The sequence below is a fragment of the Alosa sapidissima genome, chromosome 15 (genome assembly GCF_018492685.1).
Source record: "Alosa sapidissima isolate fAloSap1 chromosome 15, fAloSap1.pri, whole genome shotgun sequence".
Classification (NCBI taxonomy): Eukaryota; Metazoa; Chordata; class Actinopteri; order Clupeiformes; family Clupeidae; genus Alosa; species Alosa sapidissima.
Window position 1 is genome coordinate 2,354,669 of NC_055971.1, and position 17,314 is coordinate 2,371,982.

Here is a 17,314-nt window from a genome sequence, read left to right on the forward strand (position 1 = left end):
CCCTACCCAAATGCGAAACTTGTGAAAAATCACTCAAGAAGGATAAAGATAGAAAAATTATCACTTGCCACCACCTGTAAAACCATTCCTGTTTTGGGGGTCGTTTCATCATTGCCCCTCTAGTGCACCTGTTGTTAACTTTGATGACACCAAGGACCAATCTCAATTCTCTGTTTTACCCCTTCCCCTATCCCTTCATCTTACCCCTAGCCCTTGTCCCTCGAAACCGAGTGGCAAGTCATAGGGGTGAAAAATATTCCCCTTGGAAATGAGATACCACTAGCCAACCATAAGGGAGAGTGGGATGATTTAAACACTTGAATTAACGTAATTTACAGAGATTGTACCACACTGAAAGCTATTTTGTCACTAGCTACCTGTCTTCTGTTAAATAGGCTATTGCATTTTCAGCTCGGAATAAAACCGTTTTATTCATTTCAACAACAGCAGAACGTGCCTATGTTCGTTCGTAGCCTACCTCCTGGTCCAGGTAAATGAAACAGGGATGGGGGACAAAATAAACATGTAGTTCGCTATGTAAACATCCCACAACGCCTTCGATATTTTACAATAATATCCAAATGGTCGTTACTTGACATCAGAAGCAATCGATAGCTGTAATAGCCTTGGCCTATGCGAGGAGTCGGCAGCAGTAGGCCTATGCAGCATTCATATCAGACGAGCGGTAAAAAAGTTCAGCGAATTTAGCTGCTGTTGGACTTTACATTTCTGACATGGTATGCTGCCAATTCGTGGGGTATATCAGACATGGAAATATGTAAAATGTGAGACATTCCCGCAAATAATGATGTGCTGTTAACATTCACAGATCAGCGATTTTTGAAAACTTCCTCATGAAGAACAGGACCTTCAATGGTCACAAGATTGAATGCAACATAAAACGGTTACCATTTTAATTTTATAATCCTCATTGCCAACATTTCATGTCAATGAATCTATCGGTGTCGGTGAATCAATCATTTTTTCCGGTGTGAGCGGTGTATGTTGGGTATTTCTCTTACCCCTCGGTTTCAAGTAAGCTCCCGATCTTGCTTGGTTTTAAGGGGTATCTACCCCTTGCCCTTATCCCTACCCCTCGATCGAAATGAGAATTGAGATAGCCCTTCGTCTCACGTGCACGTGCAAAACTAAGGGGGGAGGGGTAAAATAGAGAATTGAGATTGGCCCCAAAGCAGGTGAAACTGATTCACAACCTCCTCTGTTACGTAACTGGCCAGACCAATAGCTTACCAGTTTGATAGACTTGATGCTATACTCCTATGAAAAAGTGTTCCCTTATTTATTTTGAGCAGTGTATATTAGCCATCAAAAACCAGTTAAAGATGATGTTATGCATGTACAGAATACAACATTTGAACACCCATATTGCTGCTGTTGTACTTCATTGTATCTACAGCTGTAATGTGATTACTCATATTTCAAGCCGCATTTCTCCGGCCCCTCAGTTGTGATGCTTTTTATGAACTGGCCCCCATTACAAACTAATTCAATAGCCCTACCCTAGGGGATCAATAAAGTATCTTTTATTGAATATGCTAACAGTCAGCATCTCTATGGAATTTCTCATATATATTAGCCATAAGCTAACGCATTTGTTTCTATTCTGTAACCTTTAATGTTCGCTCTTAAACATCAAAGAAAATAGCTGAGATGTCCTCTTGGTCTGCTTAGATTTACAGCATAGGTTTGAAAGGTACTTAAGCTTTTGACTTTCTCTTGGGAAACTCAACTAATGTAACTGGCTAGACCAGTGTTTCCCAAACTTTTTTTCTGGGGACCCACTTTAAAAATGACAGACCATCGCGACACATCTCACTTCAGATCTAACATGCAACCTGCATGCAATCATATTGTTTTAGGCCACAGGTTCTCAAAGTTTTCTTAGGGGTATTCTTGCATGCTACGCAGTCGTCACTGTCCCCCCCCCCTGTAAAAAAGGGTATGAATAATTTTGGACATGCCATTTTTCATAAAAATGTTAAAAAAGTAAAAAAATTATAATTTTTTTGATTCCATGTTTTTACATTGTCTTACAACCTTTTGGCATGTGGCAGTGTCATTTTCAGTCAGAACAAACATATTGGTCAAGAGAAAATCAACATTGCATCAATATTTGCTAGGGGTATAAATAATTTTGTTCTTAACTATAAATATTTTCATGCATGTCTGGATAATGGGTGAAGAATATTTAGGAGACAAACAACGGACTATGCACGCGTGTTTTAGGCATAGTGCAGGCCATTTTTTGTGACAAAGTGTGTAGAACTTGCATTTACATAACCATATTTAATACATTTTCCAACTCATTTGGATGTTAACTCGACAGGTGAGCACAAAGATTGGATGTCGAGGTTGCCTAAGTAAACTGTTTTTTGCAAAGTCGGCAAACTACCCTATCTTTAACGGTTACTTTACCATCTACGGTGTAGAATCCAAAATATTTCCAGAATATCTCCAGAGTTCTGTGCGTTACCTTCCATTTTCGAAACAGGGTGGCTATTGGCCATTATTGGTTGGATTTGGTCATGGGCCTACGCTACAATACGTTTAGAGCGGCTGCTACTGGATGAGATGGTAAACCATAAAATAAAAAAACAAACAGTCTAATCATAGACTACCATATTATCTGGACCATATTTTATAGTTTTTTTGTTTTGGTACATATTTTAAAAATTTTATGAGGCCACTTCAGTTGTTGTTTTATCCAACCTGCTTGTGCTACTAAGTGATGTGACTTACGGATGTGTTCATAGCATTGCCACAACAAAATAATTGATGGCAGCCAATTAAGAATGATCCTGAACATAATTCAGAACTTACAGATGACAATTTGATCTGCTTTGAGGAGCTCTGATGGTATCCTGAGTAATTTATTACCTACAGCTTTGTGGTATGTCTAGTTTAATGCTAAGTAAGACTCAATGGACAAATTATCCTACACGACAGGACCTCTTGTAATTCTAGTGAAAGATGTTTTTTACAGTCGTCATGATGCACAAATGTCGTCATTCTTTTATAGTCATCATGATGAATGTGTACACATTTTTGTAAGTGAAAAATTAGATAAACTAACAATGATCTTGCCATGTGAAATGTTGCCAGATTGGACACCACAGATGTAGACCACAGTGAGAATGAGGACATTACCATGAAGAGTCTGGCTGAAAGTGAAAAACCCAGAGGGCGTAAGCGTGGGATTGCCACCACTCCAGACGACAAAGTTCAAGATTCCAAGCCTAAGCGAGGCCGTAAGAAGGCCCCTACTGTCAGTGAGGAACCAGATGAGGCCTGGGCAGAGGACAGCAGCCTTGCCGACACTACCATGGAGATGGAGGATGAGCAGAACAGCCCACCCAAGAGAGGGCGCAGGGGACGGCCACCCAAATCCACCATCCCCAAAGAGGAGGCTCCCACCAAGAATCGGAAGGGGCGCAAGAAATCGGCCCCACCCCCTGAGGAGGAAGCAGAGGAGGAGCAGGAAGAGGAGGAGGAGGAGGATGAAGACGCAGGCAGTGAGAACATGGAGGTGAAGCCTAAAGTAGGACGAGGCAGAGGAGGCCGCCGAACTGTAACAAGGTTGGTCACTAAAACACACTTGTTCTGTAATCATGTCACTTCTAAAACGGGGTTCTGTTTAAACAAAAACTTTCTTATGAGGAGAGACAACACTCAAAGAATCCACCATAGAAATGTGTGGGGTTAGTGCATAACACAAATATGGCAGTTGTCTGCACACATCCCGCCCCTTCCTTTAATGTAAGTAACCAACCACAATTTTGTCTTTTTTATATTTACATTTACTTATTTAGCAGACACTATTATTTAAACACAGATTTCGCCCAATGTACTTTATGTCAATATTATGTCATTTGAATAGGAAAATAGCTTCCCAAAATAACTGCCTGAAATGCATTACCAAGATGGCTGCCAAGTGGGGGGTCTTCCTTTCAAGAGTTCCATTATCAGCATAATAGTTGGCCCCACAAGACTTACTTTTTAACATTCCATATGTTATCTTAATGCAGAGGAAGTAGATTGGGACCCAAATAGAACGTTCAAGCATTGTTTTTGTTTTTATTGTTGAAAGGGTCTATAAGGACTTTGGTTTTGCACAGACATATTCTAACACAGAAATCAGTATTCATTTCTGTATTTGTAAAATTTCTCAGTTTAATAATGTTTTGTCACTCAACAATGTGTCATTAATGTCTGTAGTGCCAGGGTACATGACGCAATGTTGCAGATAACTCAAATTCAAGTACACTAGCTGCAGATACTTTAACAAAGAAAAAGCTTGGCAATGCTGGTGTTCAGTGACATGTTTTGTTTTGAGGTGGTAGAAGAGATTACCCCATGGAACTGGGTCTGGTATCGGTTGCCATCCGAGCGGGGGGGGGGGGTCTTGTATCGGTTGCCGTCGGTGGGGGGGTGTGGGTGTTGGCGTCTTGTTTGTGCCAGACTCTGTATATTTAACAATTATTTATTAAACACTACATTATAAATAAATAACCAGCTTCTCAAAATAACAGTTAACAGAGAACAAAATAACAACACCAAACAAACTATACAACAGTATACAAATATTTCAATATATTTGTGTAATTTGTGCAATTTTAACAAAGACTATTACAAACTATAGAACAAGTGCAAAAGAAGTGCAAAATGTGCAAATGTGATCAGTCACTACTAATGGCAGAGCTGACAACTAGCATTGTTACAAGCCATCCTCCTTGGCTTTAAAAAGATCATTTCAAGGGCCCTTTGGTAATTGCACTGTTTTACTATTGGACCATTAATGCTTATCTTCATGCAGGCTGTATCTATACACCGAAAGTGAATGAAGTTTAGATCATTTTATAGTTTTGTGTAATATGGATGGAATTTGAGCGCGGAGCGCTTTTTATTTTCGAGGCCGGAGTGGCCGCCCTGTTCCACTCCCATACCGCTCACACAACGAGTCTGAGGCATGCCCACTAATAAAACCAAGACCGTTAAATTTCGTTTGTTGATGGGGATGGAGTTAGCTAAATAATTTAGAAAGCATACGCGTAGGCACGGATGGGCCTGGACGGGCCTAGGCCCGTCTATTGTCAGTCCGATTAGACGCGCAAGTCAACACTGTGCTGAGAGCAGGTGGCTGTTTACTCGGCCGCTTCTCCAGTCAAATTCGCATCAGGTCAATTTAGCTCCCCAGTACCAAAGAACTAAGAGCAACGGCAATATATTTCACTCAGAACATTTATTTTAAAAGACTCCAACACTGATACTGCAACAACAAACAAGCTTGGCAACGTTAACTAAAGGGATCAGTCGGGATTAATTGCCAAAAGAACGAAAATGACAAATCACATAGTCGGCTAAATATTTTAAACTTGCGCCAAACGGATGAACCCAGCATCGGTGCGTCGCATCAATTAAAACACAAATTGAAGCAACAACTTGATCATTGGACAACCCTACCACTAAATCTTTCCATAGGCCTGCAACGTTTATGACATAAAAAGTGAAATATGAACGCATTTCATCACACCTGACAATTAAACGGAGCTGTGGCTGTTCGCGATTTGACTGATTCTTGAGAACGAGGAGCGAGATATTTGCACCGCTCAGCTCCGCTCACTAGCTCTGATTCGGAGGCATATAACATATGTTAATATTATAAAATCTGATTATTTTTCGATTCATCACACGTTTCTTATTTTTTAAAGCGTTCTGCGGAGAAGGGAGATTAGCGTTGGTCACAGTTTGGAATGAAAGGGAAAAAACAGGACAAAGTAACACGTTTTTTTTTGTTTTTTTTGACGACGTAGTTAAGGCGGCAGGCTTGTTTTGCCAAGGCGGCCGCCTTGACTGCAAAGTGCTGTGGGAAACCCTGATATTCGAAGTTCGTTTGTTTATTAATATTAAAATTTGAATATATTCGAATATAATATTTTAACCATTAAATGTCTTCAGTAAGACCAATATTGGTATCAAACTTAAGTTCTATATGTTCTGTCCACCAGAGGGCAGTGTATCAGTCAATGTCAATAGACTACGTGCACGAAAGGCTGAGTATTTATGCGTGTGTTAAAATTGTTATTATTGAGCATAGGGCTGGGTGATTAAACGATAGCGATATGTATCGCAATAGACATGTAATCAATATCAATAAAAATACGTTCGATAGAACATTCATAATTAAAAGCAATACACACCTCCATGCCCTACAATGCATTCTTCTGTTGTTTGAGAGACTATACAGGTACAGCATTTAGGTTTTGGTGCGTTATTGGCACCTTCTGGTTACATGCTTTACTTAAAACATTGGAGCATTTATTTATTTATTTGTTATTTTTGGAGACGAGCTTTATAATTGCATTAGCTATTCAATATTCTATAATTAAATCGACTGTTCAAAAATTCATATTCGTGACTCCCTAAATCTGAGAAGGTTTGACAACCATAGTCTTGGATTCAGTCTGATTTGACACTGAATTGACCAATGAGTGTTTTCCATGATCAACTATTAAAATAATCCACAAGATTTAAAATAATCCACAAGAGATTTGTTTGTTTTGTTGGTTAACACTGTATAATGTAAAATAATCAGGTCTGGTAGAGGATGGTAATGGTAATCTTCTCAATGAGACGGTTGAATTAACACATGGTGTAAGCCCTATGTGGTGATGCAATGTTTGTGGGTAAATGTTCTGTGTAAGTAATACTCCATACTCAACCATCTGCATTAGAGGTCACTTTGCATGAGCTCACCCTTTGATGATGTTTGTCTTAGAGCTGAAGCTTCTGACACCACAGAAGAGTCGGTCGAATCTACTCCTCAGAAGAGACGAGGACGGCCGCCCAAAAACCAACAAGCTTCCAGGAAACCTGTGTATGTCTAGAGAAACTCCCCGTGACCCATACCCTTGAGTAGGGATGTAACGATACTCATTTTACGTTTCGGTACGATTCATTTTAAATTAACAGAATGACCTGCAGACAAACTATGACATGCTGCAACATGTTGGTTGTGCTACCTGTGTAGGTCAACACCAATTATCTAAATATGTAAATATGATGGGGTGAATTTCTATCTACAATTGGTCGGCATACAATTGAATCACCCATCTATCACAAACATACATTGAAACGTCAATTAGCATACATGTCACCATTAATGATAATTATGTTAATATATAAACATAATTATATATAATAATACTAATAATGATAGCACTGCAGTATGACCAATAGTTTCACTATGGTGACAATAACTCCTCATACCAATCATTCACTTTCCCCTGTCCCAATCAGGGAATAAAGCACCCAATTCCATTCGGCTCATGTTCCTTGGGGAACAAACTGTTGCTGGACCACAAATCAGGAAGTGAAAGCTATTAGTGTAATGTTTGTGTATGGGTGCAAAATGTAGCCTATGGATTAACAAAATGCAGGGTTCCCATGGTCATGGAAAACCTGGAAAAGTCATGGAATTGTAAAATCCCATTTTCCAGGCCTAGAGAAACCATTGCATTAATTAATTGAAAGTTTTTTAAGTCATGAAATGTAATTTTCTCATACTAGGGACATTACCTAGCTTTTACCCAAGAACACCAGTGTGTGCTATGCCACAGTTTGAGAACCACTGCCTCCAACCACTGAAGGGAAGGCTAAAATGCTAAGCTGGAAATCTGATCAGATACATCTCGGATTTCTGTGGGAACTCTGGGAATGGAACTGGAGCAGAATCTTCAGTTCAAATGTTGCAGGAGGTGTCAGGCGTGTCGGTGGAAAGGAGAGGCTGCCTTTTCACAACAACCAACTAACAACTGAAGGCGTAGCCTACTGATGTCAAACAAGTGAAATCAAAAGCAGATTACGCCCTATTCTGTTTTAAAATTGCATCGCAATGCGGTTGTAATAGTCATACATTTGCTTCGATTTTTTAGCTGATTCGCAATCGTTACATCCCTACCCTTGAGCTATCCTTCCTTTTTTGAATGAATTTACTTTTTGTGTTTTGTAAATGTTTGATTCGCTAATTGACAGTGGGGGTCGCTCCAGAGGTACAGTAAGCCAAGATAACGAATCAGACGAGGACATGGAGACGTCACAGGAGAATGTGGAGGAGGAGGAGCAAGAGGAGGAGAACCAGCACAGTTCCCCTAAAGTAAAACTACTGAGTTGTAGACTGATGATTTTTTTTTTTTTTCAAATCTCATGTTTACCTAAAGGAGACTGACAACAGCCCCCATCTTTGTTATTCCAGGTTAGACGGAAAAACCCCCGGAGAGAACGCAGATGAGGTCCAAGAGCAGCTACAGCAAGTGGGTCTGACAGAGGGAGGGACACATTCATGTTTCTGTGGACTTTGGACTTAATGGAGCCATGCATCTGCTTCAGCTGTATTTTGCAGTCTTATTCGTTGTATGCTTTTGCCACATGCAAAGATGCACACAGACACACGCTGATACATGCTCTCCATGACTTGTGGTTCATTTTTAAATGTCATGTATGCCGACTGCATTGTTGAAACTTAACCAGTTAAAAAGAAATGTAAATAGTCTGTTTTCATCTCTTCCACCCCACAAGGTTAGGGAGGCAAATGTATAGCTTTTCTCCTTCAGTTTTAAAATATTGCACCAGCTGATGTCTGAGTAAATTGACTTTTAGCCGGACTGTATCTGTTAAGTGTTTCTTCTGTGTCATTCTGTACTGTGAAGCCATTTTGTAGTTCTTTTTTATTTGTCTGTCATGTTGTCCTATTCTTTTTACCTTTCATTTGTGTACTCTTGTGTGCATATTATTATGCATGTGCAAATGTGCCTCCGCCCTTAAAAAAAGAAAGAAAAGTTTTAAGATAAAATCAAGTGAAATTGCAGTATTGATTTTATCACAGTTTGAGGAAGGTTGAAGGCATCATATGTGGAAAAGCATTTGTTTTACTATTGGCTGTGTTTAAATAAAATGCTGATTAATTGCCCCAATTGTTTTTTCAGTCTACTGAAATAATAAATATTCTATAAAACTACATTGGTTGGTTGGTGCATAGATTCTCTGATGTCAATGTTAGTCTTAAGTCAAATACCCTTCGCTGTTTTATTCTTGTATTGTGTGACCACTAGTGATTACTTTATTATTGGGGTTTTTAATAAAAGAAAATGGATGGATTTTAGTGTGATTTTTAGCATATTATACATGTTATGCAAGTATTGCAATTTAATTTAGGCTTTAGTATTGCAATTTCATTCTTGTCCTCATAGCAGTTTATACCAATTGATTTTCAAACGGAGTCTGATTTCTATAAGCTTGGTAGAATACAATTAAGTTTTTACTCTGCCAAAGAATCAGCGGTACATTTCCCAAAAAAATTAAGTTTATAATTTGCTTTTTCCATATGCTTTATTTAAATGACAGGGGCCTGCCATTACCAGTAAAGGTGTATTCCATCGGGTTTTTAGAGAAAACAAATCACAGGCTGTTTCACTGAAATGATGGTTAAGAACTATATTATAAAAAGTTAGGTAGTTAATGATTTTTTTTTTCTTTTGAAACGTGTTTAGTTTTTGACATGGATTGAACATTTGCAAGAATGTTATTTTGGCAAGTAAGATTCTGTTTTGGACCATATACATGTTGCAAAATAGGAAAGCATTGATCAATCCTGTTAAATATTTATTTTACTAGATGCTCCTTACAAATAATACTGATCTATTATCCCTAGACATTTTTATAAAGAGCATCTCACAGAAACATTACCGTTATCACAGGAAATATTTTACAGGACTGATTAATGGTGTTGCAGAAAAAGTTACATTTTCAAAATATAAACACAAGTGTAATTATCAGGGCAAATTTAAGTGCTGTATAGTTTACATTGTCAGATTAATCATACTATGTCTTAATTTTTAATCAAAAATGCCCTCTTTTGGTGCTACCCTGACATCTGGCTGCAGTGTAGCTGCAGCACAATAAGTAGATGCAACATATTGGGTACTGAAATATTCACAAGAATCCATAGAAATTGAATCTTCATGTTGTTCTATCCAATATTAGTTGTGCAGATGTACAGTATAAAGTCTATCTTATACACAACCATTGAACCAACAAAGTAAATGCAAAAATAGAGACTTTTGTGTAATGATTCCATATTTTGTGTAGTCATTCTATCAGAACACCTGACATACAATCCAAATAGTCTACAAGAAACCTCAGTGTTACCTTTCATTTGAGACCAAGATTATACACCAAGAGGTTGCTACACAGTAAGGCTTTTATTGTCGGTATGCATTTTGGGTAACCAAAAGTCCTATGGGGAGTTTCCAGGGCATTTTATAAAACACATGAGCATACCTTAGTAAATAATGATATAGTCTAAAGTACTCATTTTTCATTCTATATTGATCTACTTTTGCACAAAGCTTCACAAGACCTAGGGCCTCGTTTATAAAACTATGCATCAGTGGTGGAATGTAACGAAGTACAAATACTTCGTTACTGTACTTAAGTAAATTTTCCACGTATTTGTACTTTACTTAAGTAAAATTTATAGTGCATACTTTTGACTTTTACTTAGTTACATTTTACAGCAATTATCTGTACTTTTACTCCGCTACATTTCTACAACACAATCGTTGCTTTTTACGATACATTTTATGATGAGTTATTTTTCTCTCTCTGACAAACACGTTTGTTTTACCGGGGGGTTGCTACCAAAGATTCTGGAGCGCTACGTGCATTCTTAGAAACATAAGCTTCTAGTCTAGACCAGGCAAAGCGTGAGCTTGTAGCCATCTGCATTCGGTAGGCTATATTCACCAGACCCATGGCTACACTGTACATGCAACTGTGTTCTGTGCCTTTCTCTGTCTGTTATCTGCAGCGTTAGGGCCTCCTCTCCGATGAGATTGCTATCCGCGGATCAGCGAAGTTACAGGCTATGCCCATGCTTCTGTCACACGTCTGATCATTTGCGGCACAAATGAATGGTAGACTATTAATGAACCGGTGGCCGGAAAAAACGTAACATTTTCCAGATTAGGAAATATTCCTTAATTGTGTGTGATTAAATAAAGATGCATAGCCTACAATTGGGGGGTAGTAACGTGAGCGCTCATTCAATGTCTATGCGTCTGCGCAAGTGAAACTGAACTTAATCATAAAGACACCTTTCTCAGCAACTTTTCTGTTCAATCAGCATAATTGGCATTACGATCCACCCGACGTTTCCTTTGTCTACCCCGTTAAACTTCAGGCTCTCGTGTTTTGCTGAATGATATTACTCAGCAGATCACCCTAGTAGATAACCAGAATTACAGTCTCTAGAATTGTAGGTCAGAATGTAAACTGGGCCACAGATGGTAAGCACAATTGCATTAACTTAAAACTATCTAGTCGAGTATAACCTAAAACTAGCTTAATTAAAATGCCACAGCCCATACTGATTTTTCCTTTTAGAATATAGATATTAAGAGAATAGATCATTATGCAAATACTTTTACTTTTAATACTTAAAGTACATTTAAAAGCAGGTACTTTTTACTTTTACTTAGCCTAAGTAGGGTTGTGGTACTTTTACTAAAGTAAATATTTCTCTGTGTATTTGTACTTTTACTTAAGTACTGAGGTTCAGTACTTCCTCCACCACTGCTATGCATAGATTCCTCCCTGAAACATTGCGTACGCCCAAAACTCAGAATCTACGTACGCACAAAGTTATTCTGATTTATAAAACCGTGCAGCGCACACCTTTACGCAGGCGACTGCTTATAAATACCCACCTGCGGTGAATGTGCGTGCGTGCACGAGCACCATACTCCTCCCATTGTCGTCCCACAATATCCCATAAAAGGTCAACGCAAAACGATTCATGAATATTCTAACATTTATACCGATCATTTTATTGGCTATCGTTGAAATGATGGCGACGTCACATCAATCTGGAGAAGGAAGTCAAAGTTGGCAGACAGCGATAAGTTTGACATTTGGCAAGTGTACCTATGTGAAATAACAGACTGACAAAGTTCTGTATTAAAATAATTTAATAACCATATCCAATGTTTTGCCATGTGTTTGGGCTCATCATATACAGCACTAACCTGGCAATTCACCCCTTGCAGACACGTTCTCATCCATGGCTAAATGATACCCTTTGGGCTCATCATATACAGCACTAACCTGGCAATTCACCCCTTGCAGACACGTTCTCATCCATGGCTAAATGATACCCTCCGATCGCAGCGCACCAAACTCAGAGCCGCGGAGAGGAAATGGCACAAATCCAAACTAGCTGACGACCTCAAAAACTACCAGACACTTCTGACCTCCTTCTCAGCCAGCATCACTGCTGCTAAAACTGCTTTCTACAATGACAAAATCAACAGTGCTACAGACACTCGAAAACTTTTCTCAACCTTCAAATCGCTACTCAACCCTCAGCTACCTCCTCCTCCATCCAGCCTTACTGCAGATAACCTCGCCTCATTTTTTACAAACAAAGTGGCGGCAATCAGCAGTCAATTCTCTACATGCCCACTCAACGCATCTGACTCAGATACCGCACTCCTACAACCTCTAGGGACTGCTGGAACATCTTTTTCAGCATTCACGCCTCTCTCCGAGAGTGAAGTGTCCAGACTCCTGACATGCAGCCGTCCTACCACATGCTCGCTGGACCCTATACCTACGAGCCTACTTCAGTCCATCAGCCCGACCATCGCTCCAGCTATCACACATGTGATCAATGCCTCGCTAACCTCCGGCACATTTCCAACAGCGTTCAAAATGGCCCGGGTAACACCGTTACTTAAGAAAGCTTCTCTCAACCCTGCTCAAGTCGAGAACTACCGCCCTGTCTCACTACTGCCTTTCCTATCCAAAGGCATTGAACGAGCAGTCTCCAAACAGGTCTCTGACTTCCTTTCACAGAACAACCTTCTGGATCCAAATCAGTCTGGGTTCAAAAGCGGCCACTCTACCGAAACGGCTCTGCTGTCTGTAACAGAAGCCTTAAAAGAAGCCAGGGCGACCGCTCGATCATCAGTACTCATTCTGCTTGACTTATCGGCTGCCTTTAACACGGTTAATCACCGTATCCTTCTCTCTATACTCGCTGACATGGGAATCTCCGGAGCTGCTCTCTCCTGGTTTGAATCCTACCTCACAGGACGCTCGTTTAACGTATCATGGCTTGGTCAGCTATCTGCACCTCACCATCTCACCACAGGGGTCCCCCAGGGCTCAGTGCTGGGCCCCCTCCACTTTGCTATCTACACCACCTCCTTGGGACAGATTATCCGTTCGCACGGCTTCTCATACCACTGCTATGCAGACGACACACAGCTCTATCTGTCCTTTCCACCTGACGACCCCCTGGTTTCAGCACGGATCTCAGATTGCCTTTCAGACATAGCTACATGGATGAAGGCACACCACCTCCAGCTGAACCTCTCAAAGACTGAACTGCTGGTCATCCCAGCTAAACCTACCATACACCACGACATCAACATCAAATTTGACTCCCTGTCTGTTTCACCGACCAGGACTGCAAGAAATCTTGGAGTTGTTTTCGACAACCAACTAAACTTCTCAGATCATGTTGCCTCAGTCGCCCGGTCATGCCGTTTCGCACTCTACAACATACGGAAAATCAGGACTTACTTGACTCAAGATGCTACCCAACTTCTGGTTCAGGCAATAGTCATCTCACGACTCGACTACTGCAATGCCCTCCTGACAGGTCTCCCAACCTGCGCAGTGAAACCACTTCAGATGATCCAGAACGCGGCGGCGCGCCTGGTCTACAACCAACCCAAAAGGGCACATGTTACCCCGCTGCTCATCCAGCTACACTGGCTACCTATGGCGGCCCGTATCAAATTCAAGTCTCTAACGCTTGCCTACAAAGTAGTCTCCGGTTCTGCTCCCACCTACTTGAATGCCCTCATACAGACTTACACTACCTCCAGACCGCTGCGCTCCTCTGACGAACGACGTCTAGCTCTACCACCGGTACGCTCAAGCCAATCCAAACTTTTCTCATCTGTTGTTCCTCGTTGGTGGAACACACTGCCAGTTCCTACAAGGGCAGGGACATCCTTTTCCACTTTCAAAAAACTCCTGAAGACCCAGCTCTTTAGAGAACATCTACTCTCATAGCAACACTTACAACAAGTCTTACTGATCCTAGCACTCACCAGCCGTTAAACTGACAAGTAACTGTTAAAATACAGCACTCACCGACGCACTTATTCTTACTGTACTCTAATGTGTTTTTTTTAAACTGTCCTAAAATTGTGAGAACTGTTCTAAAACTTACTGTTTACCATGTTGTTAGTCGCTTTGGTTAAAAAAGCGTCAGCCAAATGTAATGTAATGTAATGTAATGTAATGTAATGTGACGGCTCCATGCTGGACGGCAAAAAGATGGGAGACGGACGGCAAATTACATTATGTCATAAAGATTATGATGAACTGAACACCATTACTATAACATCTTTGTAGTTCAATGTGTTGCTGTTTGGGGTCTGATAGTCAAAGAAGATGCCAGTGGTGTTGTTAGATGAAATGGGTCATGATCGCAAATGTAAAGTTATTAAAACTGGTGGTAACAGGGGAGATAACGTTACATTAGGCTACTGTAATTAACATTATGGTAAATGAACACCCATAAGTATTTCTGCACTAAAATATTGCAAAGCGATTTGGTTACTTTATTTGTCTTGCTTTTATCAGTTGTAACATAGTCAAAACGTTAAGAATGTCATATCAGAACATGAAATAATAACTAGCTGCCACACTTAGAAGCTAGCTATTCTAGCTAACGTTTATCGTAGCTCATAGTGCTAGGGCTAATGTAACTCGTCAGTTTGTACGTTGCCCAGCGAATAAACTTACTTCTTACATGTCTTAAGTTAAAGAATTGAAAGAAATAGGAAATTAAAAAAAAAACTTGAACGGTATTATCTGTTTACATTCAGATCTTGCCAAAGACTTTGCCTAAGTGCTATCTGCCGTCCTGTTCAGAGTATATGGTTGCTATAGCGACCGCTGCTGTGCTTCATACACTGAAGAGATAAGCATGCAATTGTGGTTGAAATACTCCCGAAACACAAAGAAAACAAACCAAAATATATCTATGCAAGAACATGGGATGTTGTTGTATTCCAAACAATAAGCCAACAGTCGTGGAAGGGCATTACTACGGTTAAATCTCACTATAATCTCCTAGCTGTGCGATATGTCCCATTACAACCCATTGATTTGATTCGTGTTCTTGCCGTCCACTAGGCTATTTTGCTGTGGCACGAACAAAACGTGACGTCACTTGCAAGGGGTGAATAGCCAGATGAATTTCGCTCCGCCTAGCTCCACTCATCCATCTGGAACCGATCCATTGAAGTGTTGCTTCAGAAGGCTGGGCCTAATCAAAAAATGCTTGCATATGATTGAATAAGCCACTTGTCCGTCATCTATTGACGTGCTACTTCAACCACTCACATCGAAGCCAACCCGTGACGCTAATGACAGACTCACAGTCGCTTCTACGATATGTCACATCTATGAAACTCCCGCCCTGCGTCCTGATTGGCTAAACCATAAAGTTGGTTGGAGAAATCACTCTCAATGGAAGAGGTCCCAGATGGATGTGAGTGAAGCTAGGCGGAGCTAAGCGGAACGACATTCATCTGGCTAGGGTCAGGTTAATACAGCACACCATAAGGTGCGAACTGCGAAGCATTAATATTTGTACTGAAACAAATAATCAAATGGCTAATAATGCGTGGGGCATTAGCCTATTTATTATTAGTGTTTTGATGTTCAACGGTGTGCATTTTAATACAATACATGTTTTAGGAGACTTTACTGTAGGGAAAAGGTTTATGGCTTTTTTTTAACTTATAGGCGCTTAGGCCTATATTTTGTTCACGAAAGCAATATCTCCTTACACATCCGTGGGTGTCAATGTCAGCAGAAGTCAAAATAAAATTCCAATGAATTTCGCATTAAGCTATACTGTGAACATGAACTTTATTAAGGCAAGTAGTCAGCACAAGTAGTCTAGTAGATCACACTGTCGGGAGAGGCATGATTTAGACTATATATAGTTGGGGTACTTTCCATAACATCATCTCTCAATGCAAATCAAACTAGCCATTAGTGTTAAAAGTACTCCATATAATTAATGTTACATCCTGCATAAATGGGTCAAGACTTTTATTTTGTAATTATTCTGTACAGTAGTTACATTGTGGGTGTCCTGCAGCAGAAGGGAAGTTAACTGCTGCAGGTAAGCTGGGCAAAAGAGAGTCCACATTAAAAGTCAGTAAAAGTTGTGTTATAATTATATTGTATATGTCCTATATCTGTTGTTACAATTATTATGTATGTCCATCCACATAACTCATGTTTTGGCGATGTTTTATTTGGTTTTGTATTTTTGTTTGACCTTGAGCCATGGCTTTAGTGCAACCAATTGTATTTGTTGTTTTGATTTTATTTTTCATGAATGTTTTATAATGTTCCACTCGTAGCATGGCTAGCATTCGTGAGCTAAGATGACTAGCCATTAAAGGGGCCTTATTATGGTCATTTTCACAGTTTATAATGTTGTTGGGTTTATTTGAATTGATTTACAATGTGTACAAAGTGTTCTCATAAACATTATTTTCCCTATACTAATGCCTAGCCTACATCGTTATAGTACCCTGTGTCTGAAACGCTCGAAAGCAGTTCAGATCAGAGACGTCACGGCTCGTCAAACGTTCTTTAGCTGTTATGGCGTCAGTATGCCTACAGCCCTATCAATTTGAGCCAGAATCCGACCCAGAGAGTGAGACTGAAAGAGTAGATGGACCCGATGATACTCAAACTAGACTGGACCAGGATGTTCCAGGATGTTTCAGAGTGGTAAGTTTTTATAACTTTTTTCTTCAATCCTCCCTACCGAACTTAGTCTCAGATAGCCTTAAGACGTGACTAATCCACAACAAGGCGTTTCCTTTCTTTTACTGTCTATGGGCGAAAATTACTCCCCCTAGTGGATATTTTGACTTTTTATTTCATAAATTCGACTTTCCTATCTCATAATTTTCGCTTTTTATCTCATTATTATGACGTTTTATCCATAATTTTGACTTTTTATCTTATTTATGACTTTTTATCTCATAATTTCGATATTTTATCTCATAATTTTTAACATTTTTATGAACTTTTTTTTTTTTTTTTTACTGGCGGAAATGGGCTTCCATACAATTCTGGAATACACCTTTCCTATCTGAAGTTAAGAGAACACTGACTTAGGAGCGGCTGT

At 39.8% G+C, this 17,314-nt stretch overlaps 1 protein-coding gene and 1 long non-coding RNA gene across 6 annotated transcripts in view; one reads left to right on the forward strand and one right to left on the reverse strand.

The window, feature by feature from the left end:
• pds5b (PDS5 cohesin associated factor B) overlaps window positions 1–9,173 on the forward strand; it is a 40,468-nt gene extending 31,295 nt beyond the window's left edge. For all 5 annotated transcript variants that reach the window (XM_042062981.1, XM_042062980.1, XM_042062984.1 and 2 more), the window contains exons 31-34: window positions 3,124–3,597; window positions 6,797–6,895; window positions 8,053–8,173; window positions 8,273–9,173. In XM_042062981.1, the coding sequence (XP_041918915.1) occupies window positions 3,124–3,597; window positions 6,797–6,895; window positions 8,053–8,173; window positions 8,273–8,308 (730 nt within the window). In that variant the 3' untranslated portion in view covers window positions 8,309–9,173. The remainder of the gene's footprint in view (window positions 1–3,123; window positions 3,598–6,796; window positions 6,896–8,052; window positions 8,174–8,272) is intronic.
• Window positions 1,300–15,911, reverse strand: LOC121683388. The gene is made up of 3 exons (XR_006022771.1): window positions 15,901–15,911; window positions 2,731–2,733; window positions 1,300–1,516 (listed from the first exon to the last, which is right to left on the reverse strand). It is a non-coding gene; the product is annotated as an uncharacterized LOC121683388 (long non-coding RNA).
• Between the last annotated feature and the right edge of the window lie 1,403 nt (window positions 15,912–17,314).